This window comes from Camelus dromedarius, chromosome 25 (genome assembly GCF_036321535.1).
Source record: "Camelus dromedarius isolate mCamDro1 chromosome 25, mCamDro1.pat, whole genome shotgun sequence".
Classification (NCBI taxonomy): domain Eukaryota; kingdom Metazoa; phylum Chordata; class Mammalia; order Artiodactyla; family Camelidae; genus Camelus; species Camelus dromedarius.
Genome location: NC_087460.1, coordinates 9,674,860 through 9,702,380, shown reverse-complemented (window position 1 = coordinate 9,702,380; position 27,521 = coordinate 9,674,860). Strand labels below are relative to the sequence as shown.

Sequence of the window (27,521 nt, the reverse complement as noted above, 5' to 3'; positions counted from 1 at the left end):
TCAACAAGGTATATATTATTATTCCAGTTGTATGAATGGAGAAAAGTTTCGGGGATAGTAAAAATCTTTCCCTACATCACATAGCTAGTAAGCAAAATTCAGGATTGAAATGAAGAGCTCCCTGAACCCAAAGCTTGGAATTTTTCAATGCAACATAGGTTTTATTAAAAAGACGGATTATCTATATTTAAAAAGAAAATTACAGAAAATCTGGAAAGGTATCATTCCCAAAGACACCAGATTCCACCAATGCCTGTAATTACCCATTGTTGAGACGGCTATGAATGTCGGGACGCTGGGGCTGTCGTGGCTGAAGCTGGTGACACTGCAGTTGTAGGCGGTGGCAGGAAGGAGGCTGGAAATGGTCACAACATGAGAAGAAACAGAAACCGGTTCCTGGCGATGCAGAAAGCAAGGGAAATGTCATGTTATCTTCATCTACTTTGTTTTTTTAAATTATTTTTTGGATGAGCAGGTAACGTGAACAGAGCAAAAAATTTAAAAGACAGAAAAGGATAGTGAAAAATCTTTCCTTCTTTCCATACTTTCCATCCACCCAACTCTCTTCCACGGAAGCAGCCACTATGTGAGGTTTTTAAATTTTTCTTCCCATCTATATTTTATGGACGTATAAACATGTAAGATATAGTTACAATGTAAGTGATAACATAGTTTACACATCATTCTGCTTTTTTTTTTATCTTGGTTATCAGCATATTTTGGCATTCTTTCCGTATCAGCACAGATAAAGCTGTTTCCTTTGAAGGGCTACATAGAAATCCACTGAAAGAACATACTTTATTTGACCAGTCCTCTATTAATAAATGTTTAAGTGGACTCTGATTTTTTTTGCTATTACAAACAGTGCTTGTACAGTGAACATAATTTTCACAATTATGGGAACATATGTATATGTACACACATTCATTTAATACATGTATGTATGTGTGTGTGTGTGTATATATATGTATATACACATACACATTCGTACACAAAACCTGTGTATGTGTGTGTGTGAATATATATATACACACACATACATATATATATATACATATATATTCACACACACAAACACACTCATTCCTAGAAGTTGAATTGCTGGGTCAAAAAATTGTACATTTTTAATTCTGTAAGCTATTGACAAATTCTCTTCCATACACATTTCCCAGGGACCCATCTACCTTCAATGTGCGATAACACCTGTTTCCCTATGTTTGTTTCAACACAACAAATTCACAGATTTTTTGAGCTTTTCAGATCTTATCAGTGGAAACTCTACCTCATTGCAGTTTTATTTTGCATTTCTTTCACCGTGAGTGAGCCGGATCATCTCTGTCTATGATTAAGAGTCTTTTGTGTTTCTTTCCTATGAAATATTTATTTGGGGGCATTGGTCGTTTTCTTTTTCATTTGTAGTAGCTCTTTGTATATGAAGAACACTGCCCCCTTTGTCTGCATTCTCAGCTTTGCCATAGGCATAAAGACTTTGTGTTCTCAAAAATGTTGAATATTAACTTATTCTTGAGTAGAGCAATTTGTTAATTTGGTGGGCCCCTGGCCAGACCACTGACCAGTACAACCGGATATAAAAAGATGATCTAGCATAACACTCTTTTTCAAAACAAGGATCTGCAACACCTCTGCCTAAAGATGTGAGAGCCAGCAGCACAGATGTCCCACTCCCATCTCCTTCATCCTATAAAAGACCGATTGTAAGAAAAGATGTCTGCTAACAGGACTCGGTTTTAGTAAGTAGCTACCTAACCATTGTTTTCTTAAAGGGAGACGTGACTGCAGTTGCAGAGAAGAAATTTCACTGCTGGAAGAGCAGTTATTTTCAAAAAGGATTCTTAGAACAGAAAGGAAAAAAAAAGATTCAGCTGTTCGGTACAGACCAAAAAGAGATAACTTTGTAGAAGAGACTGTCACAAAGGGAAAGGAATCAAAGCAAGTTATCTTAACACTCAGGATGAAAAGATTCTTACTCCCAGAAATCCTTTTCCTTTTCAGTCTCATGAACTGCATTCTTTAAGAAGCATTAATTGTTCCTGTGTGTAGTATTGGTCTATGCACTGTAGTTTGTGACATCCCTCACAGACTTGCCCTTTTCCTTCCATGCCTGGCTGTAAAATATTTTCCCCTTGTGGTTTTGTTACCTTCAGGGATATGGGTCCATCTCTCTCTTTCCATCCGATTGGGCCTGGTGTATAACTCAGTATTCATCACGTCTGCTGGTTGTGATTCTACAACTTTAACAATCCCCTCTCTTAGCCTTCACTTCCCCAAATAAAATTATCCTCCTTACTAACTAGAGACAGACCCTTCTTTTAAATTCCCTTAGGAACATGGATCTGTCTAGTTTTATTTGAGTTATTTCTACTCTAATGCAATATCCACAGCTCAGTAAGAAACAATTTTGAAGGCCAATATTGATTCTACCAGTTGTGTTCCATCCCATGCCTTTCATGTAACTGTGCTTCATTCATATTTGTTAATTATATTTTTTTGACTTTTTTTTTGGAGGGGGTAGGTAATTAGATTTACTTATTTATTTTAAATGGCAGTACTGGGGATTGAACCCAGGACCTCATGCATGCTACCACTGAGCTATACCCTCCCCCCTGAATTATATTTTAATTCAGTGTCTTCAAACCTTTCATCGATTTCATGGCTAAAGGGAACACGAATCAATTTAACTCCTCCCTATGACCCAGAGTGGCAAAGAACTGGGGACAGAAGATAAGTACAAAGAAGGAAACAAACTTTGTGACTTGGCCAGTTCTAATAATAACATATTTGGAGCCTGTTCTAAGAGTAATCATACATGTCTATCACTGAAACACAAAAGTGCAAATGAAAAGTTTTCATTTTGTATCAAAGAAATAAAATATTTTATTTTGCTCAGATAATGAGTCTTAATCAAAACTCACTCAGAAAAGGAAAATCAAAATGCACAGTACCTGGAGTTTTGTTTCCCGACTGGAGCCAAGTTGGTGACAGAAGACTTCGAAGAAATCAGCTATTCCGTCTTCCACCCACAGCAAAGTCACTGAAGTCTGGGTTTTATTCACTGCAAAGAGTGATTTCGGAGGAGCTGGTTCTGAGCAAAGATAAGTTTAAATTTTTAATTTAATTTAACAAGTCTTTCTTCTTTCACTAATCAGCAGGATAAAACAGGTGAAAAAATCCTAATATAGGTAGTTAAGAGCACCATAAACATTTTATATTGCTTTTGAAATATGTCCTTCCACAAAGACAGTCATCTAACTTGGAAGGCAAAATATTTTGCCTTTTTATCCCCTTTCATTTTATACTTCTCTTTTTGAAACACTTCTGTTTTCTACTTCAGCTTTACTATAGGCATAATCTATTAATAGTTTTTATGTCATCTACACTGGAGTTAGCACTGTCCACATAATACAGAAATTTCTGAGTGAGAATCAAAAATCTGTCTTAAAAGGCTGAGAAAAATGGAAGTGATGGGGTCCCTTCTAAAGGAGAGATGCAGTCTGGTGTGTAGCCAAAAACCTGTCTCTCATTCTCTGGAGACTATTTGGAATAATTTAGCCAGAGGAACTCCTTCTTGAAAATTTAGTCAATATTAAGAGGGGTCAAACTAAAGAGGTAATACGATTTTTTAAATAAAAGGATTGATGGAAGAAAACTGGACAGTAGATAAAATGTTAGAAGATTGATTTCTTTATCTTATTCTTTCAGCCATTTAATCTCGATCAATAAATTAATCCATCAGTTAAGTAAACCGTTCTGTCTGTGCCGTTTCATATGTATTTCCAGCAACCGAGTCACTGGACATGTTGGCTCGATACCAAAAGGTTGTCTGTTCCCCAGTTCTAGGAAGTGGTCTGCTATCTTATTCCCCTACTGCTGAGTCTCTCCTGGTCCCCGCCCTGTGCCCCTGTCCTTTGGGCATTGGCTTTCCCTCAAGTTCCTCCAGTACACAAAGTGCTACGCCTGAAACTAAGTTCTTAAGCCGGGGTCTCTCTTTCCTGCTGTCAGATCCCCTCGACATTGCTTGTTTGGACATGCATCCTGCTGTCAGACTCACATGATAGCTTCCTCTGCCCATTAGCATCTCCCTGACAGACAGCTCTCCACCCTGTTGCTTGTTACTTGGGCTTCTTTTCATTATCTGCCCCACCCTCCCAAGCCTGTTCTACAGCTGCTGGCTTTTAGCAGTGTTCGAGAAAGCCCGAGAGGTCATTTCACTCTTTTGACAAGTGATGTGTCTTTGTGTGGGAAGGTTTGGACCTTCTTCCTAGAGTATCATCATCACGGCCCTGTCCAGAACCAAGAAGTATGCCAGAATCATTCTTGACGTGATCTATCGCAGGTATCCTAAATTTGTGTCCAACTGAAAAAGAAGCATTTTTCCTTTCCAAAGGCAGCCTGACAAGGTGAAGCCAAAAAGTTGAAGGAGATTAAAAAAAAAAATGACTTGGTCTTGGGCAAGCATGATTCACAGTAGACGTCAGGACCCCTATTCTCATTTGTAATGAATTGTTCATCCTGTAGACACTGCATCATCTCATTTCTTCTCTGATGATGACTGTTGATGAAACACAGAGGCTGACCTCCACTTCCTACATCCTTCATAATTGTCACTGCCAATAGGAGTAGGAGTCAGAGGCTACGCCCTCCAGCAATTCTGACTCCTGTAGAACTCGGATCTTTGGAAGCAAGTGTGAGGTTGTCTCAGGTAGATACCCTGGTAAAGTGAGTCTTCCTGCTGACCATCACATAGGTAATACTCTTTCTCAACTCAGTGCACCCTGTCTTCTCTTATGATCATCCTAAAGTCAAGGAAAAGTCTTACCTTCTCCTTTGAAGACTTATCTGGTGATTCTGTCTCTCAGTGATCTATCCCTTCATTGACTTTCTACTGCCCTTAAGTATTTCCTTTGGGATCTATGTGAGTGTAGTCCAGATTCTCCTGGGTCCTACTAGATTTTTAAGAGCTGCAGCCGTGTATATGAACTATTATATACAAGATAGATAAATAACAAGGTCCTGCTGTGTAGCACAAAAACTATACCCAGTATCTTGTAATAACCTATAATGAAAAATAATTTGAAAAAGTATAAATATATATATTTAAGTGAATCACTATGCTGTACACCAGAAACTAACACAACATTGTACATCAACTCTACTTCAATTTAAAAAAAAAAGAACTGCAGCCGTGTTATAAGTTATTTTGTATTCATTTTGAACTAGCCACGTGTGGGCACTCAATGAATCTTATCTTTCGACAGATTTAAAATGTTAGCTAGGATTCATTAACCAGAGGTGTTAGGATTCCAGCATCGGGCAAGAGCAGACACACTGGAGTTGAATCTGGATACTCTCTGCCTTTTTATAGTGATTCTATTTGTGAGAAGTCATCAGCTCTCAGTGGCAGAGTTAAAGACTTTCATGAATTAGAAGTATTCTCAGTGGTCCAAAAAAAAAATGATTTAGGTACTGGAGTAGAGGCTTCTTTTGTTCTGGCTGAGGATGCAGACCTGGGTGATACATAGATCCTAAGGAAAATCTCCAAAGGATGTGGGACCTCTAACAGCCATGTAGCAAATTTTTTTTTTTTCAGGGGACATATGAGGCAATAATTACTCTAGGGTCATTATACTTATTATCTCTGCATCCTTCATTGAAAGACATATGCATTTCAGCTCTGTAGGTCAATGAATAGCAGGCACAAATCACCTGCTTGAAGACTGGTTATGATCTCTGGGATAGGTGTATATAGACGTAATAGGAAGAAATTCCACCCTGCTATTCTAAAGAAAATAAAGTCATCAGAATATTTCATAAGTGGAGGTGTAATTGGATTGGGAGGGGCTTATAATTGAACTTCACTGCCCAAGACAACATCTGCCCCAGGGAATGTATCAAAAATTAGAATTGTAATGTGCAGTACAGCAGCTACCAGCCACGTGTGACTACTGAGCGCTTGAAATGTGGCTAGTCCAAACTGGGAGGGGCTGCAGGAGTAAAACACAGCCTGGATTTCAAAGACTTCGTGTGAAAAAAGAATAAAAATATCTCATTAATAATCCTTTACGTTGATTATACATTGGAATGACCCTACTTTGGATTTCCTTGGTTAAATAAAACATATTAAACTCAACTTCACTGTTTCTTTCTACTTCTTTGTAATCTGGCTAAGAGGAAATTTAAAATCACCTGTGTGGCTCTCATCATATTTGAATGGCGTAGCTACTGAGTTAGAACATCCCTTCCTGTTTGTAGAGAAGTCTAGAAATTCTTGGCAGAAGCTGGTCAGAGGGACTCCCCTGCCCTTCTGCTGTCCATCTCTTTTCATGAGAAGGCAAGGTCTGCTCAGCCCCATGGCTTAGGATGGCTTAGAGGGTCATGCCCCCATCCTTAGACACAAGACTAAAAGTGGGTGATGGCTAAATATTGTTTAGGCAATTTCATATCATAGGGAATGCAATGACACACAGATGCCTTTCGAGTGGCCTCTGCCTCTGTTATGGTCTGAATTGTGTTCCCCAAAATTTGTATGTTGAAGCCCCAAATCCCAGCCACCTTAAAATGTGACTGTAACCAGAGATGGGGCCTTTCAAGAGGTGATTATGTTAAAATAAGTCCATTCTCCAATGGACTCATCCAATCTGGTTGTAGTGTCCCTAAAGTAGAGGAAATTTGGGCAAACGAAGAGACAACAAGGATGAATGGGTACAGAGAGCAGACATGTGAGGACACAATTGGAAGGCGGCCGTCTCCAAGCCAAGGAGAGAGAAGCCTCAGGAGAAACCAAACCTGCCAACCCCTTGATCTTGGACTTTTAGCCTCCAGGACGGTGAGAAAATACATTTCTGTTGTTTAAGCCACACGATCTGTGGTGTTTTGTTCTGGCAGCACTAGCACGCTGATACAGTCTCTGATTGCTCAAAATATCAAATATAGTCTAGTTCACAAAGGGAGAGAGATGAAGAGTTTGTTAACGTCATGGAGAGTAAATGAGCCTTAATGTATAATGTACACCAAACACTTTATATAGCATACAATCATGTACATATTGGTTATAGAACATCTTCTGGTTATCACTTTTTCTCTCTCTCTAAACGACATTTTAAATTTCTTCAAAATTCCCCTGCACCATCATGTCAGGTGTCCTTTGGTTTAAAATTATTTCAGAATCCATGATATTTGGTGTGAGAACCTATGGAGATGGGGAAAGGAGACAGACAGTATTTTTAGAAAATAGGGTATGGCTATAGGGTTGTTTGCTTTTGAATTCTCTAAAAGCTTGCTAACATGGCTGGTGTCATACTCAAATATGTGGCCCTCTCTCTTTCCTTCTCTTCTCTCCCCCTCAATGCCTCTCCTTTTTGTGTTGAGAAGCCAAACCTAATTTTACAAGAAAATCAAGTACTATGCACAGAACACAAGCAGAATGGACAGCAGTAACGCTATTCCTGCCATTTAATGCAGGATGGATCATGAGGGGCTCATTCCACCGCCCAGCATTTCCCGGGAGTGATGGTGACCTTGGGCGAACTCTGAGCTAGTATTTGATTTTTCTCTGCTCTAGAAGCAATTCTCCTTCTCTCCCTGGGAATTCCCAAGGGAGTCAGGCATCATATTTAGCCATGGAGCAGAACAAAATATATTTATTGCCCCACATCCATCTTTCTCTGATGGTTACGACATTGTTTCCTATTTTAATACGACCCATTAGCTTAGCCACCGATAGAATGATGTAAATGAGGGTTAAGAGTCTGTCTGTAAGGGCCAACTAGTTTCATTCTGTTTATATCTTATACCTTTGAACTTGGTGAGTCATTTTATAAAAATGTGTGACATTGGTGATAAGGGGAGACTCAACAGAAAAACATTGTCAAAATTGATGGACAGCGCAGGATATAACTCCAGCCCTCAGCCTCCCTGAGAAAAATTTGCTAGCATCCTCTTCACACCCCAGAGCTGGTCTTTAACATCTATATTATAGTCAGTCTTTTAAATCTGTCTTTTTTTTCCTCAACTCAAGCAGTTTTACCTGAAGCAGTGCAAGCCACAGAACTTACATTCAACCTGGCCAAAGAAAACACCTGTGACTTAAGCAGGGTAAGCTGCATAAATTATGCTCAACTTGGTTAAAAACAACATCTGCTGAAGAAAGCGCTATTTGAAAGGAAAACAAAACAAAACAAAACAAAAAAACCTAAGGGTGAGTTAAGATTGATAGGCCATGAAATTAAGAAGAAGAAAGTGTATGTTAAACAACAGAAACCTTTATTCGACCTGAAGTTTATTAGATCCATTCTCTTATTGATTTTAGGAGATGCTTCTCCTTTTATACACTTGTAATTAGAACATTTAAAATAACCTTGGCAGATATAAAAAGAATTCAGGCAAATATTTAGCATGAAATGATAATTAGGCCCTTTTCATATACAGAACCACAGGGTTCCCTCAGGAATCAGAAATACCTGTCCTGTCCATTTTGTCTTAAATAAATTCTTCACGGCTTATTGATAGCAAGTGGGATACCCTTTTCTGCGAATCACTGGGTCCGTCTGTGTTATTACCAGCTCACATAACTTCTAGAGATTAGTAGGACTTTTCAGAGAAAGCCCTTTTTTTTAGATTTCCTTAGTTTCAAAACAGAAACTCTGACTTCCTCCTTTTTTTGGTTTCAGGAATATGTGTTTTTACTTTGCATTTTCCTTAGTTAGGACTTCAATATTGCACAAACTCCAAGAAATAGACCATGACACTTCCTGCATCATCAACCTTGTTGCCTTTACACGGAGCTCAGTTACGAGCTAAATCCTAAAGCTGGAAGGAATGTTAAAGATCATTTAGCCTAGACTCTGGTTTTGTAGAGAGGGCAGCTGAAATTCAGAAGGCCTGGGTTTCCCTTGCTAAGCTGACACAACTCAACTTTGAGAGCAAGAACCCACAGCTAAGAGTCCTTCCTGCGTCCAGCTTCCTCCCTAAAAGTATGAGCACTTTCCACTAATTTCCATGTAACTAGGGATCATGAGGTCTTCTGAAAAATTCCTTTACCCAGAAGACAAGCTTTTCCAGGGAGGGCATTTGCTTGTGTATTTAAATTGGTGCCGGACATCCCAGTCACTGCTCAGTTACCTGCTTGGCTCACTCCATCAGCTCCTTCAGGCTGTGGCTGAAATGTCACTCTCACAGAACTGCATATATCCAACTCACTGTTTCCAAAATTGTGAACACAATGACTTCAACATAAGAATAAACAAATTTTCTCAACTGGGAGTGAGACCAGGCAGGGCAGTACCTTGTAATGGCTGGGCTTTTATAAAGTCAGAAATTACATTTCATCAAAATGGATATAATTATTGTCATCTACTGAAATTTTATGAGAGAGAAGAGAGAGCAGATTCTAACATCCCTCAAACTCCTGACATCTGTGTCTACAGTCAAAGTATATTTCTAATCTATATAAAACCTTTCATGACTGAGGTTAAGGAAATCAAGCCAATGTCACAGTGCTCAAATTCCAAAACAGGAACAGAAAGCCACAAGAATGGGTGTGAGGCTCCTCCCTGCCCTGTTAAATGTGTTAATAGGAAAATGAAACCTTTAGAAAAATAATACCCCAAATCCAGGAAAACATAAGAGATGGATTAAAACATACTGTTTCCAGACCCAGGCTCAGTGGCGTGTAAAGTGGATCGAATTTCTCTAGGTTCCAGCTTGCTCGTATGAGGACACAGCACTGAATTAGCTCCAAATCTTTCCCAGCACTGAAGTTATCTGATTCCTCATCGTGAATCTGCTTGAACAGGTCTGCGGTCAGGATGGAGCAGATGTTTGGCTATGGCGGTGGACACATTCTGGTTTTTGCCTTTCTCTCACCTCAATGGCAAGAGTTCCTTCCAAGTCTCTCTTGCTGCCTCCTCTCCCTCTGCTCAGTGGTCCTTCTTGGCTAGACCCGGGGTTTCTCTTCTCTGTTTCTACTAAGTACTTGATGGTCTTAACCAGACACCCCCAAATTTATGTTTCCAGCCTAGAATTCTCCCCTGATCTCCAGACACACGTATCCACAGTCTCTTTACTTAACAATTGCTCTTGGCTATCCCTTCAATTGTTTTAATCCTTGACCCTTGCTTTACCCTCTGTTGACGCCTCCTCCAGTTTTTCTCAGTAACTTACACCATCATTCACCTTAGCTGTCCAAGAGCAAAGCCTGGGAATCATTCTCAGCATCTCTTTCTCTCGTTTCCTATTTTCACTCCATCATAATCAGAAAGTTCTGTGGACGCAACCTCCAAAGCAGCTCCTGAGTTCTGTCCACTCTTCTCCATCTCCTTTAGTGCCATTTTAGTCAAAGTTAGCATCATTTCCTAAGGCACTTGTTTGAAGTAGAATGCTGTTTTTAAGGCTAATGACAAATAGCCCCTTGATTGGTGTCCCTACCTTAATTGCTGACTCCCACATCCTTTCTCCCTTGAGCAACCAGAGGCATTATTTTCGTTTTTTCTTTTTCATACCCTGCCCCAGGATTATTTTAAATATAAATCAAATTATTTATTTTAAATTCTCTAAATGGCTTCAAATTGCACTCAGAATGAAATCTCAACCCCACGCACTGCAAGTCCTGTATAATCTGATCTCTGCTGAGGCTTTCCGCCGCCCATGCTCTTTCCCATCCTTTTCATGGCTGATCCTTTCTTGTTATTCAGATCTCTCCTCATCGCTTCCTCAGAGGCGATTCCATAGCCATCTGCACCACACCACCCTGCTTTGATGCTCTGAAAAGCACTTATCGCCACCTTTCTCTGCGCTAGATCATAACCTCCTTGTGAGCATAAAATGAACACAGCCCTTTGGGTTCATTATTACAAGAAGTCTAGCCACTGAACAGTACTGAGAAATTTCTCAATATATATTTCCTAAATAAATTTTAATGAATGGATATTCTACTACCATAGATCTATCTTATGATACGTCCAACACTTCTCGTTCTTACTCATTTCCTTCCTTTTCTTCCTTTCTCCTTCTTTTTCAGGTTGGAAAATCGGTCGTCTGATGCAACCTTATCAAATCCTCCCAAAATCTGCCCAGAGTTCCAGGTAGCTTCACCACGACTAGAAGTTATGACTGGTTGCTGGTTGAAGCCACAGTTGCATGCAGACCAATGAGTTCTTGTGAAATGACAAGTCTTAGCACAGATTTGATTGACATTTGTATTGACTGCCAAGGGGAGCTGTCATCACCTATCACCATAGTACCACGAAACTTCTGGCAACCTAAAATTCTTAATGGCATGACTGGCTCAAAGCCCTGCAAACAGAACCACTGTTGGTACCAGTCTTCTTGTGGATGTTTATTAATGACATAATAATTGAAAAAATGTGGCAATTGTTTTGAGAGCTTTCTACCCTTGCACATGCCATCTTGGATTAATTTATATTGTACTGGATTCACTGATAGTCTGGTTTCTTTCCACAGATATAGATCTTGGCCTCCATGAGCATAAGCAGAGCCAATCCAAAGACACCTCTACACAGAGAAATGAAATCAGGGTTAGCCCAACCCGTGTCTGTCCTAGGTTAAAAGCAGCATTCTGATTTAAACAAGCCCTGAAAACTCTGTGTGCCAAAGCTGTACTTTTCTGTAAAGTAGAATTAATTTGACTTCTATGTATATCAAATGACTGCTGTATAGAAACATAAAAATGATAAGAATAAATGTTTTATAAAAAATTGGAGTTATTACTAAAGCAAAATGTTTCAATTCTCTCAAAAGTGAAACTTCTTTCGGTTAACTATAATTCTAATTTCAACTTTGAGGTCTGTGGTTTCAGTTCCATTCAACAAGTATCTACAGAGCATCTACAGCACACAAGGTATTGTGTGTTATAGAAAAATGGAAAGAGCTTGTGAAACACAATAATGTGATTAGTAGGATGGAAAATGGACCTTTAGACAGATGAATAAAAAGAAGGGTTATTTAGTTTTCCGGGGAAAAAAAGGCTGAGAACAGCCACGTTATATAAGGATTGTCTTGTTTTCAGAGAGGAACAAGATAGAACCAATATTCTCTCTGATATTAAGATATCAACAAGGAAAAGCCTATTGATTCTAAGAGTTACAATTCACTAGAAATAATTGCTGTGGGAACTTGCCTTCCCTCCTTGAATAATTTAAAGGAACTTTCTAAACTGGTTCAGGCAGTCCTGTCTGTTACTGGAGAGACATGGAGGCTGAAAACCTCGCAATAACTTTGGGAAACTAACTTGGTTTTTGCTCACACTCTTATGCAGTGTGAGTATAATTGTCCCAATTCATGACTTTAACCCATATTCCTGAGGCTTCGTAGATCATCCACAGTGTTACATAAAAATGATAGCAAAGTACACAAGAGGTCACTGAACACATACTTTAAGGGAGACTAACAAACCAAATGAGTTGGAGGAAGCATCTAGAAACTGAAGAAACACTTACAGCTGCTTGTAACACTAAAGCATGGGGAAAGAAAGGCTTGGGGAACCTAAGTATAATCTTTAAGTAATTCCAATCACCTGGAAACAAGTTTTCAACTTACATTTATAGGAAGGGCAAAACCAGAGATAATGGTTGGAATCATAAGGCAGGCAATTTTTTACAACAAGCAATGTTGGAAACTGGTGATCTACACCTCCCTGGAATTCAGGTATACACTGCTAGGAAAGACTAGATTGCCTGCAGTGCATGAAAGATTGAACTGTACTCATGATTCTCAATTGGAGCAGTACCGCCCCCTAGAGGATGCTCAGAAACTTGCAAAAATGTTTCCAATAGTCACAATGGAGGGAGTTAACCAAACTTCTGTGGGTAGGGCTCAGAAGTTTTAGATGTCCTGCAATGATCCAGGAAGTTCCAAAGAGAAAACTGTCCCATGTCCCACATTCCACTTTAATTTCTAATTTTTTCACCAGGATAAATTCACTATAAATATGATTACAAGTGCTTTACCATGCAATTAATGTTGGAAAAACAATTTAAGGTTAAGCAAAATAATTTTGAAGAAAGTTGTCATGAAGAAGGACACTTAAATGTGATTAAGATGTTATTTAAAAGTTACTCAATGATTTACTTTTTCTGCCCAGAGTGCCTGTTTAGTACATCATGAATTTTCAATTACCTATTTGATTTTAAAGGGTTTCGGTGCAAAAGCTTAGTTTTTACTTTGGCAAATAAGAGCCAAAAAAAAAAAGATTAAAGATTTAGTATCTTATGCATGGAATTATAAAGAAATGTAACTAGTGGTGTAAACTAAGAAAAGATTGTGTTTTGTTTTCTTTCAGATTCTCCAAGAGTCTTCTAAAAGTACATACCGACAGCATGCTTCTCCTGGCATTTAAGCTGCTAGTAAAACATCCTGGGTCATTCTTTGTTTATAGGTGCACATATGAACATATGTAGTAACAGAGATAGTTTGGGACTCTTATGGACAGACTCAGACACAAAGTATAAATTAGCAGACATCTGAAACAGTGAGGTCAGTAAGGTGCATTAAGTGCTTTGAAAATATTTTTATTGCCATTCTATATATTCATCTATTTTTAATGAAATTATAGTTGACACAATTTTATGTTGGGTTCAGGTGTACGATGATTCAGTATTTTTATAGCTTATGAATTGATATTAAGATGGCTAGCTATGTATATATTTTTAATTTTCGAGTGTAAAAATGATGAGATCTCTGCTGTGAAAATTACATATTGAAATGCATTTTTTTCAGGTTCTCTCTCTTAAACATACTGCCCCAAGAGGTCTGGCACCCAACTTTTTTGCCAATCTGTCCTCTTTCGCCTGCTGTCGATTACAGGATTTCACCTCTGAGATTCCTTTAAATAGGAGAGACTAAATACATACTTCAATATGTGGTAGCTTGTTGAACGCAGAAGATGAATTTTGTATTACATAGTGTAACTTCCCGGTTGTTTTTCATAGTATAAAGCATTATTCTGACACTATGCTACACGATAAATTCTAGCTCATTTGCAAGAATCTCATATTTTGCTCATTTTCTCTCATCCACAGGCCATTATTTTTCTTGGCATGTTTTCTCTAATTAAGGTTATTTCCCTCTTTGTCTCATCATAGGCAAATATATCTAGTCTCTTATTACTTATCCTAACTCTGGACTTTAGTCTAGGGTCTAACTGAACATATACTTGACAGTTCTTTATTTTTAATTAATAATAATTAATTAATTAATATAATTTTTATTCCTTTATTTGTTTTTATGCTTCTTATATAGAAGAACTACTTATTCTGTTACTTCCTGTAAACTCACATTTATTCATTTTCCTTATATGTGGTCATCAGGCAATTCCATTATGACTTTCAGAATAGCTAAAAGCTGTACTTGAACATATACGTAGGGAATCCATATTATTTTTTATGAGTTATTTTTTATCTTGGTTTCATATTAGAGGTAGGATATTATCAAATAAAAAATCAATATGTGGATTATTTTATATATGAATTTCAAAAGATACTAACGAGGGCATTACATAACATTCATATCAAAAGGGAATGATGTCTGATAGGGCTGAGAACACGGCATGAGGTAATCTCTAAGGTCCTTCCATCTCTCAAATCCTAAGACTCCTTGGTTCCTCTAACCTAACTGTGAAGGACGAACGATCTCCCAGCACAGTAAACATTGCACTCACAGAAACTTATAAGTTGAATGCCTTTTTTGAGAGTATAAATATCTCTTTTGCATTTATAAAAGACAGTGAACCTTTTTTCCCTATTTCATTGAGTTGAGAAGTCCATGCTAAACCAAGAGACACAAACCCTAGTTCTCCCAGCACAATGATTTTCACACACACACACCTGCGTCCTCTTCTTACCTAGCTTGACAAGGCGGAGCATGGAGGTATTGCTTCCTCTTTCAGTGCAAGCGGTTACGGAGAGGTTGTAGATATCTCCTGGAGGCAGGCTGAGAATTGCAGTCATGACATTGCGTGTTACCTGCAAGATAGTCCAAATCAAGGATTTCACCTTCTAATGACCTTGAACCAGAATACGATTCCAAACAACTACAGGGCTATCACGAATATTCTCTCTCTGTTCTGAGCTGCAACCCACAGTTGATTAAACCTTATGATATGTTACTTCCTCTGAAAATGATAAATGCCTCAACTGAGCCAAATGCAAGGTAGCTCTAAACATGCATAATATATATCAGAACATTTATGTGTTGAATTTCCATCTTTGAAATAGGTATTACTCTAGTATTTTTCCTCCTATTCACAGCAAATTCTAGAAAAGGCAATTACGAGGTTGCCACTGATCCAAACATTGCTCAGCCTCAGCTGAGGAGCTCAGAAGAAATCAAGCCATGTCTACCAATACCTGGCTTCTTAACTAAAGACTCCATTTCTCAGTCTCTTCTATAGCTGGTCGGGACCATGTGACCCAATTCTACCCAGTGGATAATAAGAGAAAGTCGCTTGGGCATCTTAAAAGTCTATTCACACCCTGTAGGTGCTGGGCATCTGCATCCTCTCTTTTCCCTTCCTGCAGGCTGGAATATGGATGTAATGATGGGGAAGGTTCTCCTGTGCAGATGAGGACTACACAGAAGGGCAGACAGGGCAACAAAATAGAAAGAATTGAACCTCTGGATCGTCCCTTACAGCAGAGGTGCCCTGTTAGTCCTGGGCACCTTGACAGAGACACAAACGTTGACATTTTTATGCCGGAGTCTTTTAAACAAATTTCATTATAGTCATTTAGTCTCTCCTTTAACTAATACAACGTCTAAAAGCTTAATAAGGCAGGAGAAAAGAAACCAGTATTTCCAACGTACTCAAATATTTAGGTGTTGGGGACATGTGGCGAAGATAATGAAATATATTAACTGTAGTTTTCTTGAAAATGTTTGGTATCCTGAAGCAAAATCTCAGACCATAACTTTAAATACAAGTGAAGTCAACAGTTACAACAATGACAACTCACGAGTAAAGATGAAAAGGTACGCCCTATGAAAGGCGGCATTTCATTGTTGTTCACTATTCTATCTCCTAAGGCTAAAACAGTGCCCACTGGCATACAAATATTTGTTTAACGTCTCAGTAAATGTTTAATGGTTTTCGATAGTGTATGCAAAGAAATGTTCAGATGCCCAATACTGGGATACAAAGAAACATACGCTCTTTTTAATTTTCTTCTTTCCTTCTGCAACAACCATCCAGTGGAGCATTCTAGAATGGGAGAGGTCAGTCGTGTCATCTCCATATGTCCAACTGATGTATAACAGACTGTTGAAATATTCCACAGAAGTGATTTCTGGAGCAACTGGAGCTACAAGGGAAGACAGAGGCAGACTTTAGTGTAACAGACTACTAATAATTGAAGTACTTACCATTAGAACATGAAACCCCATATAGAGTTAATTTGGAGAATTAAAACTCACACCAAATGATGGTCCTCAGGACTCTTGGACCTTAGTCTTAAACTGACCTTCCTTTTGGTCAGTAATGTAGTGAAGTTTGGTTGTACAAGGGGGGCACCTGTTTTGGGGACCCCACCTTGTATGGCTCAGACACCAGACAGCCAGACCCATTTGTATCTGAGGACAGCGGGGCGTTTTATACTAATTTCAGTTACAAGATTCCCTAAGACGTTCACTTGCTTGGGTATGCTTGTTGCATCAATAAATTAGTATTATTAGGCATTGGTGAACTTATTTTCCAAGCAGTACTGGAAACTCCAGGGTCCTGTAAAAATAAATCTTTTTCATTGTGGTGCAGCAGAGAAGTTTACGGGAATAAAGGACAGTAGGATCAATGAGGAGAGGAACAGAAAATAAATGTTATGTCTACAAGATAACAGGACCACGTTATCGGCAGCATCTAGCCCAGTGCTTTGCGGAAGCAAAGAGCCTTCTAAATAAAAGTTGCTGAAGCAAGTATTAAGGGAAGGAAGGAAGGGATTTTTAAAAATCATGCTCCAAAGCAAAATGCTACACTGAGTTTATTCATCTATTTTTATATTTTCATACATTTAAATTTTAAAAAATTCCAACTGGGGAGGAGAGTTCACCATAAGCCTTACAATATATAAGCCCTGAAAGCATACTTGAATTACTTTTTAAAGTAGCTGATAATTCTGAAGATTTTAACAAACAAATACACAGTTGAATTTAAATTCTATGTGATGTTGTTGTGAAGATGCAGCCCCCAAACAACCAACATTTGGAAGAGAATTTCTACAAATCAAAAAAGACTTCTTTTCTTTAACATGCACTGATACTTACAACACACATTCATAACTAAGGATGCTTTCAAAAGCAATTACTCACTGAAGAGGTTTGTAACAGAGTAACCAGCACACTTCTGCTTCATGATAGATATGAGTAACGTTTCTATATGTTCGACAATGAATTCTTGAGCTATCAGCAATGTCTATAGTAAGTAACACAAACCCACATCATATTGCAGAATATTCTAATAAAGGATAATAACCCTGGTTTCTTTATAGCTTTTTAACATCTCTCTACATAATTCATTATATGCAAGTATCTATGCTTATATTTCTTCAAAGTCTCATGTTCTAATTCGACTAAAGACAGGAAACATATTTAAAATTGCAAACCCAGAATTACATATCTAGCCCTTCACAGAGATTAGGTCTTTAGCTTTTTTCTATTCCATGTTGCTTTAAAATCCAGCATATTGCTGACAGACCACCAGATGTCACTCTTTATTTATTAAACATTATTTGGTGCACTAGCACAACTATGAACTTGCAGACAACGTTGCTTAACGAAGATAGTGGACTTGAGGCCCTGGTAAATCAGACCTCATTCAAATACTTTCTTCCTATGCTCTGTTATATTACACAATTTGGCAATCTGAGTGACATTGCAAACATATCTTACTTGCTTTAGAATTGAAATGAGGGAAGAAAGGCAAAAAAAAACTGCTAAAATTTCAACTAGTTTTAAATACAGGTATAAAAATAAAACTCAGCCACCATGTATATTTTAATAGTGATTTAGATTACATCGTTTAATTCTCACACTACCCTAGGAGGTATTATGCCCATTTTATAGAGGTGAGAATGGAGACCACCTGTGTCGCTATATTTAGATAAGATTGTGGACCGCCAGTGTCAGCTTGCCTTAGTAGTTGGTCCCAGGAGAAAATAAAAATTCCCAGTGATCAATTTATTGGAGACAATAGACTGCTCACCTCAGCGAGTAGCTTGCTTTGTCCACCTAAACCATTATCCCATGAACTTTTCCCATCCCCAGACGGTTCCCGGCTTTGAAAGGCACACCTAAGCCACTTCAGTTCATAACTCCGGCTCCTGTTAATACTTCACTTCTGATGTCCCCCTTCTGAGACACCACGAAGACTGTCCAGGCGGTCAGTGACTTAGTGCAGTGGGTCCTAATACACTTAGTTCTGTTCTACTAGCCAGTTGTTAGGCAATATTTTGAGTTGTACCAGTGAGAAAATAGAAGTCCAGGATCATTAAGATAATTTGCTCAAAGAGGGGAGGGTGTAGCTCAGTGGTAGAGCGCATGCTTAGCGTGCACAAGGTCCTAGGTTCAATTCCCAGTGCCTCCATTAAAAATAAATAAATAAACCTAATCCCCTCCCCCCCAAAAAACCCAAAACAAACAAAACAAACAAACAAAAAAGGATAATTTGCTCAAAATTCTACAGCTGGAAATTAACAGAGCCAGGTCTGCTCTAGCAAGAGTTCAGAGGTGAAGTCTGCACTGCTGTCTGAGAAGGAAAGAGCATTCTCAGAGCATCAATCTTAACAAAGTTAAGTATATGATTTATTGATACAGTGAAGTTCAATTATAATTAAGTATGTGATTATTAAAACCATCGAAAGTCTAACACAGGGCTTGTTAAATAATTCTTATTTTCTCCTTTTATGGTCGTCTTTCATTTCTCTACTCTAAAATTACTGTTAACATGTGGAACAAAGGCAACTCTAGATCGTGGCCAGGAAAGAAAAGCGACAAACTGCATAAGCTGGCTGTATAAGAATTCGCATGATGAATTTCTTTCCGTCATTTTTTAAATTGATAAATGTCAACAGAGTAAAGCTAGATGTCCAGGGTGGAAAATATTTTGTGAAAATCATTCCTCATCTAAACACTATTTTTTTTCTTAGTTTTTCTCATTATAACTCTAATTACAGCAGTCTAATCAAAAGTTCTTGAAAACTCTCAGTTCCAGCAATGAGGGTTATGTTCCCTTGATGAATTTCTTCTTCCTGTTTTTACCTCTGCCCAGCTCCGCTGTCTCTGTCATATGTTAGTGAACTAGATCGTGTAAGGCTCGGAAGATCCGACACCAACAGCTTTTTAAGTGCTTAAATTTTGTGCTGTGCATTTTGCTAAGCAGCTTATTTAACTGGGAATTAATAATAGGTAATGATAACAGATAATAAATACTATAATCGTCCCTATTGTACACATGAAAAAAACTGAGGCTTAGAATTGCCTTGCTCAAGTTTACAGGTGAGCCATGACTCACACGCAGGCACACCGTCTCCAAGCCTGTTTCACCTCCTGCAGTGGATGATGCTGCAGTCAGCCTGTGACTTTAAAAATGGCTTAATTAGTAAGGAAATGGGGGCACTCTAGTAAATACGATTATCAAATGGGTAAAATCAATTGAGTGCAGTGTGAAGCTGAAAGCTCTGCCCGCTACGTTTCGACTCAAATCAATTCCAAACAGGGGCACATGAATCAAGGGCAGTGATTCAGAAAGAAATCAAGGGCAGTGACTCAGAATAAAAATTGTATTTTAATTTTTAAAGGCTCTCGTTTAAACAAATAATGAATTTTCAGAATCAAGTGTATCATCTTGCATGCTACTGATGCTTCATCGGTCCCGGGTGACTGGCCAGCACTTTCTGGAGATGTGTCCCTTCAGAACCTCCGCAAAACAGTGATCTCTCCTCGTGGAACCACTCCCCACATGCTCACCTGTTATGAAGCTTATGGTGGAACTGTCACAGCAGCTCAGTTCTGGGTCTCCCCATGTCACCATGGTAACTCGGAAGTTGTAGTACCACGCTGGCAGCAGATTAGCTATTCTCTGAAAAAAGAAGACACATGACTAACGGGGAAAATCATATTTTTGGAACTGATTTATGTACTTCTTTTAGGCTATGAAAAAAATAAGTAATTTTTAGTTTTGGTCCTGTGCCTTTTTGTATTCCCAAATTTTCCATTAAAAATATTATTTTTGGAAAGAGGTGAGGTGTAAATAAAGTGACATACAAAAATATAATGTAATTTTTAAAAAGTGATTCAAAGATACAGAGTAAAATACTTCCATTATTGGTTTCCTTTTGCAGCTTCCTAAGTTACATCACATGAGTGAGACAGTCCTTATCTGTAAGTGACTGTCTGTACACGTCCTCCTGTTTCTAAGACAAATGACCTTTCACAACTCTATATTCTCCCAGCTTGGACCATAAGCAGGCATCCATATGAAGTGGCAGTTACTAGAGTTGTCAGCTGGGTAGAGGACAATTGTGCACTTCATGTGTGACCTATAGGTAACCAGCACTTTAAAAATTATTCCAGCCTTAGAAACAGCAACCTTCACATGCTCTCTGGAAGAACACCCTCTAATGGCCTGACATCATAGATTTTTAAAGGTTGTTTTTTGGAAGGGGGAGGTAATTAGGCTTATTTATTTACTTACTTTATTGGAGGCACTGAGGATTGAACCCAGGACCTTGTGTATGCTGGGCAGGCACTTTACCACTGAGCTATACCCTCCCCCTTAGACGTTTCCCTGATTTGTTGATGTCAAGAACAGTCATCACTGGATTTAAAACCAGTGTCAACTAATTATTGAATAACTAAAGGAAATCTCTTGTGTTTCCCTCCTTAGGAACAGAGAGGAACTATAAGCACTTGAGAGCTCCACTAAAATGTGGGTTAGCAAATATACTCATTTGAAAGTGAAAGCCACTGGCACAATTTTTGCTCTCTGCCTCAAAAAAAAAACAAAAACAAAAACAAAATTAAAAGCAAAAACAACCCCAAACCTTGAAAATAGCAAGCTACCTGTGTGTATTTACAAAATGGTCTAATTTATAGATAACTTTTCAGACACATTTGGTACATGAAGGCAAGTCTGTTTACACAGGAAAACATGACAGCTGGTTAAGGACAGGTTACCACTGATGCAGTTAAGGAGACAGTCGCTGCTATTTCATAGTAGGTCGTCCACTCTGATGTCATTGTTGTAGGATTGAAATAAAACATTTCAACCACGTATTTTCTGAACACTCCTAAGTAAGGTCTGGTCCAGCTCAAAACCACTGCCGTAGGACCCAAGGGATAGAGCATTAAATCCTTTATTCCAGTTGGAACTAAGAAGAGAGGGGATTAAAAAATAAGAAAGCCAAGAAGCAATGTTTAACGTCTTCGCAATGGCTTCACACTTGTACTCAATAGCTAGATTTTTCATTCTTCTAATACAATCATTGAAGACTAAACGTACCTGCATGAAATTTTCTTTTTTATCAAATAATGGAAGCTAAGGATGTCTACCAGGTATACAGTTGTAGTCATTACTTATTCTGAAGGTAGAATATTGAGTGAACAAGTCAGAGCCTCCCAGATATGATGATAATGAATTGAGTTTGGACGTTGCACCCTCCAAACAGTATCCTGATTAAGTTACTATTCTTGTGGGTGGCGACTTACCAATAGCGAATGTCACAGGGTCTGAAGGTGGTCCAATCAAAGGGCCTTTTCTTAGGTACATCACAACCTGGTACTGGGCACCAGGGACCAGATTTTCAATAATAGATTTGCTTGAGTTCACCTTTAAACCAAACACCCAATAAGATTTATTTAGAGCTGGGTTTTCAGAATGTGACACAGGGGCTGAAATTGTATTCAGGGACACTTTGTGAATCCACAAATGCCTTTGAAATCCAGAAGCCTTAACTCATGCTGGGGAAGGTCAGATTTCAAAATTAGAATGACTTATGGTTTATGTGAACACTGAAGCGAACCCAGAACATTCAAATTCTATGGCTGGATTTAATAAGTCCCGTGAACTGCTTTATACCCATCAATGTCAATTGTAACTATGTACACTGGAGACACACCAGCCTCTAACCATAATCAAATCAGCAATACCATAAGGATAGTCTGACATCCTAAACTGTAGTGTCAGCTGATTACATAAAAACATCAGTGCAGGAATGCCTTTAGTCTCTCGTCACTTAGAAGCATATAGTATCTATTTAGAGTGATGGAAATGACCTCAGAGATTATCTAGTCCAAATCTCTCATTTAATAGATCAAGAAGGGAAAGCTAGAGAATGGCCAAGGTCACTTATTTAGATCAGCGTTGCTACTGGAAGCCTAGCACTGTGATCTCTACTCCATGATACAGGCAAGTCACAAGGCGAAGCAGCAAGACACAGTGGTAAGCACTTTGCAAAGTGACTGTGACAACCTGCCAAGACTGAATCAGGAAGAAACAGGCAGTCTGAGCAGACCAGTCACTAGTAGTAAAATTTAAATAATAATAATAATAATAATAATAATAATAATAATAATAATAATAATAATAATAATAAACCTCCCAGCAAATGAAAGTCCAGGACTGGACTTGTACAGCACAGGGAAATACAGCCATTATTTCGTAATAACTTTAAATGGAGTATCACCCATAAAAATTCTGAATCACTATGCTCTACAGCTGAAACGAACATCATACGTCAGCTATACTTCAATTTTAAAGGTACGGTGATAAGCACTTTGCAAGACTACTGTGTCCCAATAAAATAATGTTGTAGAGAAAGTCTTTCATTTAGGTGAGCTTTTTTTTTTAACTGTTATTTAAAAAAGAAACAAACATTCAGTTATGTAAAAAATGCCACATAGAGAAAAGTATTGTGAAGAGCTAGATGAACAAAATGTATGCATTGAAGTTGAATGTTGGTGTGCACAGGAACTGATGCCTCAACTAACAGGTTAAGAAACGTGCTGCTTTGCCCTTTTGTGTCTCTAGTATCTAAGACAGTCATGCTTTGTGGGAAGAACACAGGTTCTCTATTAGACTGCCTGAGATCAAAGCCTGACTCCACCCCGTAGAAGCGTGGAAATTTATTCATAATTTTTAACTTGTTTATGATTCTTACCTTGACTTCCTCAGTGATAAACTATCAGTAATACTATCATACACATCATGGAGTGTAAGGGTCCCTAAACCACAGTGTCAGTAAAGTTAACTCATGACTCATTAACCTTAGGGCATCTAAGGGATGTAAAATGGTAAAATTACTACAGAAAAGAGTATGACTCAGTGAAGAATATTGTTGACACCTTACCTATGCTGTAAGTTTTAAGTCTCATCATGGTTTTAAGAATAAACACAGTATGGTGGTAGCTCACAGCAAAAAAGAATGTGAAAATGAATATATGTATGTTCATGTATAACTGAAAACTGTGCTGTACTCTGGAAATTGACACAACATTGTAAACTGACTATAACTCAATAAAAAAATAGAATAAACATAGTATTGGTCATATGATATAAATGTTAAAATCTTTCCAATACCAGAAACTAATTCTACAACAGTAGAAACTGGATAATTTGAACTGGTACAACTTGTTCTATGTCTAAGTAGGGGAACAGTATAACAAAATTTCTTTTCCAGTAACTTGATCAAAATAAGATTAAGTTGAATTAATAAATTCGCCGTTCCACATTTTCTTTCCTATTTACACTCAGAATTTCTTGTCCGTGTTTTAGGATTTTAATCCTGCTGGAAGCCATCTAGACTGTTTGTCATCTCATCTGACACCTTCATCTGATAGAGCATTTCCTGAAGAGACAAACCATGCATAAGAATGCGAATGTTATGTGGAAATAAACGGTACTGTTTTATTTCTTTAAGACATATTTTAAGTGATAAAACTAATAATGATAACTGTAAAAATTGTCCACACTGTAGAAGAGTGAATGAAGCCAGTTGGAAGTCTTTCTGTCCTCCTCCCACCATCTCCCACATTTTGGCAGGCAATCCTCTAGACCTTCCTTCATACATACATGCATAAATAACACGATATTGAACCTATAGATATTACATTATCAGCATCGCTCCAAACATTCCTCTTCAACTTAACACATTAGAGACACGTGAACAGACCTGCAAAAGCTACCCTTGCTCACTCCTTTAGAATATTTAGAACCACACAGCACATAGAGCGCAGATGGTTTCAGGGGGGTGTTAATGTTTCTTTGGTTTGATAATATTTTAGGCAGTAGTTGACTTTAATCATTCAAATGACTTTCATTTGAATGAATCCTGGAATCAGAACCACTTAAATATGCTATCATAATAAATTCATCCTAGGGAAATTACACTGCCTTTTTAAAAAGTAAGAAGCAACAATGTGTACATACATATCACACTACTAAAAAAATCAGAAGAGGGCCAATGATACGGCATATGACCTTCATGACAAATTATAAACACGAATTTCCCTCTAATTGTTGAGTATTTGCTGAGCCACCAGCCTCACTTCTATCCTTTCATACCTTTTTCTTTATCCTGGACCTACTTAGGGGTGGATTGGAAGCGGGAAGGGGAAACACTCCAGTATTAAGCTTACTAAATAATGCGGATTTTATTCTCTAAAGATTACTACACACTCCTCCCCCAATTTTCACCCCATCTTTGCATTCCAATATCTCTTCTCTCTCATTTCTAACTGGTTTAAGTCTCCATTTCAGAGAACTCAGTAGAGTCCAGTGTATTTCCAATTAGGGACCAATTAGTCTTATCTCTCCTCAGCTTAACATATAGGAGCAAAGATGTACCAAAAGAGCACAGGAAATATTTGATAGACTTTTAAATAATGGGGTTAAACTGGATAATGTTGTATAGCACAGGGAACTATACTCAATAGCTTTTAATAACCTATAATGAAAAAGAATATATATAATATAATATATATATATATACAACTGAATCACTATGCTGTACACCAGAAACTAACACAACATTGTAAATTAACTATACTTCAATTGAAAAACAAACAAAAAGAATGGAGTTCCTTTGAATCTGAAATGGTCTTATTCTACATTTTGTAGCCCTCTTTCCATTAGCCCTTTCTGTACATTTATTAGTTACTCACGTTTCTATGGAGAACCTCTAGAACCTCTTCATTTTCTTCTCTGGACCCAAAAAGTATTCAGTTAGACCTGCATAATAATAAAAGCTGGCAATTTGGGGCACACATTACTATTACTGTGTTCTAGACGCTGCATCAAGCATCAAGTCCTTTTATCTTTATTACAACTGTATGAGGTTGGATGTGTATCTCTTGATATTACAGATTAAGACGGTAAGACTTATAAAGAGCTGAAGCCCAAGGGTCTGAAACCCCAGTCAGTTTGATTCTGGAGTCTATGCTTTTAGTCAGTACTCTTGACGCTGTCACGGTGGGCAGTGAGGGTGACCCTCCCCTCGTGCAGCTCCTGCAATCTGGCCAAACAGCACTTGCCTGGAAGTCAGATCACTTGAGCCTGGGTCTCAGTTGTACGACTCTGGGCAGGTCCCTTAAATATTCTGCCTCTTAGCTCTGTCATTTCCTCATTTGTGAAGCTTGATAGATCAATTTATCTCTCTTTCTGAGTTAGTCACTTCTTACTTATACATTCCTATTAATTGTTACCCAAACAATTATAGACCAAGCAGATCACATATAAAAATAAATATACATCCATATATTGTATGATGTTCCTTAATTCTGAAATTCATGATTGTAAGTCTTTGCAGTAAAAGCACATTTTACTTCAAAGAATTGTCTGGGTCCTCATGTAACTCCGAGCACTGCATCGACATAGGATTATTAACGAATAGCACTACAATGGTTGTTGAGAGGGATACACCACAAAATCCCTTTCCCACGAACATTTGCATATAAACTCATATGCAAAACAGCAACCAGACGTGAATTACATACATATAATGAGGACAAAGTCAAATTCAGGGGTACCAATGTACCTAATTGAAAGGCCAGACACTAAGCTTCATGAAGTCAAGGTTCAGACCAAATTTGTTCTTATGTCTAGCATCTCACACAGGACCTTCCAGAACAGAGAAGTCGATGGAGCGGTGGGGAGGAGCAGGGGCACTAGCAGCGAACCTCATGGGTGATTTAGGTAATAGATAAAGCCATGATCCTGTGGTACAGGTGATGAGATGATGGCAGGGAAAGAGTAGGGAGAATGAAACCATAAGAGAGTGAAACATTGTGATTAATCATTAACCTGGGTTCAGCGTTAGAGTCACTCTTCTTTTTGAGCTGCATTTTGAATTTTCTATTTAATATAATCACCATACCTCTGAATATAGAACTGAAGGAATGTTATTATTTTTTTCTTTCTGGATAGTGGATGCTTTAAGCAATAACCTTAGTCGGACAGATCCTGGTGAGAACGTCTTCCGGATTTCTTGAGAATGGCCACGTGACTCTAGGCCAGTTTTTGAGACTTTTTGAACTGATGCTTCCCCTTTGAAAATGTGTGTGTGTGTGTGTGTGTGTGTGTGTGTGTAGTAGGGCAATGGATGATGATGATGTAGTAATAACATAATCCTCAAAACATTCTTGTGATTGAGATAACACCTAGCACAGTGGTCTACTTCCTGCCCTCCCAATATTTCAAATACTGGCCTCCCTGCCTATAATCCTTAACCGTTTCATGTTTGCTTTGTTTGCATTTCAAGAAGTCTTTATCAAAGTGCACTTAGACCAGGCTTTCTCGGATTCATTTGTAACTCACAATATCTATCTCTACGTTTAGCCTTCAGCTTCTATGTAAAAGATATGTAATTTGTACATTAGATGGAGCAAAAAGAATTGTACCAGAGAGCAGTCAAGTTCTAGGTCATGTTCTGCAGGAGCAACACATTTTCTATCAATGTAAAGAGTCAGTCGTGTCGTGTACGCTCGGGGAAGGCAGATAATAAGCCGCACAGTGAGCTGTGATTACTAGTTAATCGGTTTAGCATATTTACTCTTTAATTTAATTCAAGTCAAGAGGTAGCCTCATCTTCAAGTAAGGGCTTATTTCAGCACTCTAAGGCTTCCGAGAGCTCCAAAGGCCATGCTTCTTGGATTCATCTTATTAATTTAAAATTTCTCACGCTTTGAATTACACTAAATGCCTAATTTTCATGGGATAAATGGAAATATTCCAAATAGCTTTCACATGGCAAACATCTTTTTTGAATATGTATTAAATTTCCAGTGTACGCCACATAAATTGATAACTTAATTTTTTTGCCTTTAGGCCAGAAAATATTGTGTTTGTAAGACCCCAAGAATTAGTACCTTCGATCTTAGGAAAAAAATAAAAGCAGGTTTTAGGAAAACAAGACTGGGCTCCAGGCTTCCTGCGGGTATTCACGTCATCTGTGAGCAGGGTCTGCTCTGGGGCCCAGGCTGGCGGCTTCATTCAGTACTGATGATCT

The 27,521-nt window shown here is 38.2% G+C and overlaps 1 protein-coding gene across 1 annotated transcript in view; it reads right to left on the bottom strand.

The window, feature by feature from the left end:
* PTPRO (protein tyrosine phosphatase receptor type O) overlaps positions 1–27,521 on the bottom strand; it is a 181,159-nt gene that overhangs the window by 41,549 nt on the left and 112,089 nt on the right. The window contains exons 8-14 of the mRNA XM_031444044.2: positions 21,727–21,847; positions 21,196–21,389; positions 19,987–20,098; positions 16,180–16,331; positions 14,876–14,996; positions 2,964–3,103; positions 264–396 (exon numbers count right to left, since the gene is read on the bottom strand). Coding sequence (XP_031299904.2) covers positions 264–396; positions 2,964–3,103; positions 14,876–14,996; positions 16,180–16,331; positions 19,987–20,098; positions 21,196–21,389; positions 21,727–21,847 — 973 coding nt within the window. The remainder of the gene's footprint in view (positions 1–263; positions 397–2,963; positions 3,104–14,875; positions 14,997–16,179; positions 16,332–19,986; positions 20,099–21,195; positions 21,390–21,726; positions 21,848–27,521) is intronic.